This window comes from Papaver somniferum, chromosome 7, assembly GCF_003573695.1.
Source record: "Papaver somniferum cultivar HN1 chromosome 7, ASM357369v1, whole genome shotgun sequence".
NCBI classification, from domain to species: Eukaryota; Viridiplantae; Streptophyta; class Magnoliopsida; order Ranunculales; family Papaveraceae; genus Papaver; species Papaver somniferum.
Genome location: NC_039364.1, coordinates 227,737,485 through 227,741,663, shown reverse-complemented (window position 1 = coordinate 227,741,663; position 4,179 = coordinate 227,737,485). Strand labels below are relative to the sequence as shown.

The following is a 4,179-nucleotide window of genomic DNA, read 5'->3' as shown; positions in this document are numbered from 1 at the left end:
GCTCTCAATTGCTAAACAAACATGAATAAAACAAGCTTCTGCAAACTGCAACTTCTATGGTGCCTTTAACGGAATAGGTACATTTAACCAACACACACCAATAAGAGCCATGTGGAATTGCACTACAGACACCAAAATATGATACCTTTGTACTAATAATCTTGCAACAATTTTGACAACAAGAAAATACAAGAAACAAAAAAGATGATAAGTTGATAACTCGTTATATTTCTTAGCAAATTATGCATTTAATCTTTTTTTTTTTTTTTTGACACATACAGCTAATCTAATCTAATCCTTTTTTTTTTTTTTTTTTGCAATTGTTGCTTAGCAAATTATGCAACAATTGCAGACCCTGTTTACTAACAACTAATCTTCTCATGGACTAAATGAAAAACCTTACACCGATGTAGATAGGACTAATCTCAAAGCTCTAAATTGCATCCGGACTGTACAAAGCCAGTGAATTCCTTTGGCATCTCTAACTTCGTCCACACTGATTTTTTGTTGCATTTTCCAAACTCTACCGCATAACAACTCTGAGGTCCACCCTGAATACTAGAACCAATTACCAACAACTTCCTTCGCCACATCGCAACAAATGTTTCAGCACGGACATCATCAGGAAGCTCCGTTAACCGCTGCCACGTCGAACCGTCCAAACGCGTCAAAGAAGATGAAACGCAGTTGTACATTTTCCCCTCGTAATCAAACACATATGTTCTCGGACACATTTCGGCCTCTAATTTTTGCTCTTCAACCTGATCCCACTTCCAAGTATCAACATCAAAAGTTTCGGATGATTTATCAAATTTTCCTTGCATATCCGTCTGGTATCCACTGATGACGTGGAACTTGCCATGGTGGAACAAACCCTTACACTCATCTCTTTGTTTCGCCAGGTCAGGAAGTGAAATCCACGTATTATCCACCACATCATAAGCAAGAGCAGATCTCAAGGCGGTTTTTCCAGCATCATGTCCACCGGCAATATAAACCACACGATCAAAATCTGATGCACAAGCGAAGAAAGACCTCTCACCACCAGGAACATCAGCACCGCGTCGCCACGTACAAGTGACAAGATCGTAAATAAAGACAGAATTCAAAACTCGATAAGTTTTCGTATCCCAACCTCCGACGACAACCAAATTCCGACCAACTCCGGTGCATTTACAAAACAGAGGTAATCCATCTTCATAACCGGGAATAGGAGGTAACTTATGCCATTCATTCTTACCTGGTTCGTATAGGCTCAGTCGGTGAGCTGGTATAATGAGAGTTTTAGGAGGTTTGATTGAACTGATACTGATTGGATCAGATTGAATCAGAGCAAGTAAACTCTGATTGAATCCATTGTTTTTCCTTTGGTGATAAAATTCTTTTGATTGGATTTCTTTTTTCCATGATCTTGAAACAGATGAAACTGTAGAGAATTGATCGAATGGAATACGAATTAAACATTCTCTTCCAATCTCATCTGGTAAACCTGGAATTATCTCCATCTAATCAAACTGATTTTTTCCAATTGAAATCAAAGAAGCAGAAGAAGAAGGATTCAATTTCTGGAAAGGATTTGAACCAAGAGACTGTGGAATTGGGATAAGGGAGAGTGTAAGTGGATAATAATATATATAGATTTGAGAGATTAGAAAAGAGGGAGGGCTGGAAATGCAGGATGGGATAGGTTCTGTGTGTTTTGAGTAAGAGAATCAATTTATAGGCAGTTTTAGCTTTTAGGAGCTGCTTTTAGAGCTTCTAGAAGACTAGTTCTCATCTCTCCTCCAAATTATGGATCAAAACAATAGAAAATTACAAAAGGGGGTTCCAAGTTGGTGTCAAAAACTTTAAGAAATATCTAGTAAATACAACTGTAGGATTGGGCACCCCGCCACCCATGGTGCAAATTGTAGTATCCTGTAGGCATCGGTGATTCTGTGTGCTTTGCATTAAATTGTTTAGGACAGTGTCTCCTCTTCAACACCTGTACTAGCTCTTGGCAGGGGAAATGAAATCAAGAAGCTTTGTCAGAATTTAGCATGTGCTCACCTATTTGGTTACATGTGGCCTGTGGTGGGGTTAGGGGATTAGTTGGGTTTTTGAAAAGGTTAAAAGATACATGTTGCGTGCAATAATTAAAAACAAGGAAAAATCAAATAAGTAAAAGTTATTGATACTTAGCTCCTTTATAGGGGATTAGTTGGGATTTGATGAAACGAATGAGCTCCCTATATCTCCGCAACAGCAACAAGGTAAAATTTTGGAAAAACAGAGTGAGTCACGTGTTCAACACGTTGCCCTTAAGACATTAGCGCCCGGCTACACTCAAGAGTGATGCTATAGCCCTCACAAGACGGATATCTCCAGGATAAAACACCCTAATACACCTACTACTAGCATATGTAGTAGATGCTCAACTTGAGCTTGGCAACTCCGAAAAAACCGTTAAGGAAAATCGCGAACTCTTAAGAAACCCTATAAAATATTTTCCCTTAGGGGTCCCTCTAAAATATAGAGCAACCCCTTTCCCATAGATTTTACAAAAGTAGTGAATTTCCTTATATAATGGAATAAAACAATTTAAGAAGTGGAAACTCCACAATGTGGGACTAATAAGTTTATATAGTTTCTTAAAACTACTAAAAATTGGAAACTCCACAATGTGGGACTAAAGAGTTTCATTCACAAAAGAAAACAATAAATTATAATTCTTTATTAAAACTTTAAAAAATTATTTTTTTATTAATCGTTTTCCAACAATCCCCCACATGAATGAAAACTCAATAAAACATGAAAACACAGATAGATCTTGGTAAATCAACATCCCAACCTCACGATCCAAACAGACTGATCGTGCAAGTGTTGAAATCATACTAGTCATTTCGACGTCCTCTCCCTCACACAAAAGTGTGTTGACCCAGGGTCATACTATGGATTGCATAAATCATAATAATATTGAGAGCTTTCATCTTTAGTTCTCACATGGTGAGACTATGGGTATCTTTCACCAAAGTGAAAAAGCATGAACTAGTGAACCCTTAGTGACCTTTAGGTCCTAAGTTCCAGTAATACCAAAACCATCGAAACGAAAATCACATAAAAAACGCAGGAAATACCATTTTAGGCAGAGGTGTCCATGAGGTCTTGAACCTTTGCTTAGTGAGATATTACCGGAATTACTTGCTAGAGACAGTGAACTATGTCTTGAACTGCTAGTATTTGATGTAATTCGCGATAACAATCACGGGTGATATCTCCAAGATTGCTGCCAAGCTCGTGCCGTTTTGTCCAATTTGGCCCTGGACATATCCTGTTTCTCAGAATGCTCTAGAGAATCAAAGCTCATATTCTCATAGGAAGCGGCCCACTTCCTCATTCAGATAGGTGAATTTCCATAAAGAGTGTTGCTGCTACACCCCACTTCAATCTTAAATTGAAACTATAGAACTCATTAAGACTTCTTAAAAGTCATCCTTCACATGCAGTCACACTATCACGTCTACACCATAGGGAAGGGACAGAGAATAAAATTCTCTGATAGTGTTTACCTTTACCCACCACAAATTAGTTGTCTCATTCGAAACCTTGATCTTGGGATCTCCAGTCAGCAAGGTTGAGTATCCTTCATGGCAAGTTTAATTTATGAGCTTAAGCCCCTCCCCTCGATGTGTTTCTAACTATCTCTTGGATAACCTTTCGTCAAAGGTTGCGCGATATTCTCCTTGGACTTTATCCAATCAATGGAAATAACGCCATTGAGATTAGTTATTTTAGCTTTAGCTATTATAGCTTGGCTAACACAGTATATAGATATAGCTGGCACAGGCCTATGCCAGAGAGGAATGTCTTCTAAAAAGCATCTTAGGCACTCGCCCCCTCTCGTGCTTTATCTAATCAATACTCTCAGATTCCATAATGAATTGAGCAATATATGTTTTTGGAAATCTTCCAAAACAAACCTATGCTAGAGTGAAACATATCCACTCGTAGACTTAGACTCCTCTGAGTCAACTATCCAGTTTCATCACAAAGTCCTCAAGGACAGCAAGATACCTTTCATAAACAAACAAAAGGTAATAGAGTATTTTAGGTACCAATAATACTACTAGTGCATCTGAATGCTCTTGCTCTGGACACAATATATCTACTTAACTTACTCACACTATAGGCAATGTCTGG

The 4,179-nt window shown here is 38.2% G+C and overlaps 1 protein-coding gene across 1 annotated transcript; it reads right to left on the bottom strand.

The window, feature by feature from the left end:
- Positions 1–425: 425 nt before the first annotated feature.
- LOC113296063 (F-box/kelch-repeat protein At1g15670-like) lies at positions 426–1,505 on the bottom strand. Its single transcript, XM_026544401.1, has one exon. It carries the CDS (start codon positions 1,503–1,505, stop codon positions 426–428), a length of 1,080 nt encoding a protein of 359 aa, XP_026400186.1.
- Between the last annotated feature and the right edge of the window lie 2,674 nt (positions 1,506–4,179).

Excerpts from the sequence above, each read along its gene's own strand:
- LOC113296063 (XM_026544401.1), bottom strand. The coding sequence starts at position 1,505 with ATGGAGATAATTCCAGGTTTACCAGATGAGATTGGAAGAGAATGTTTA.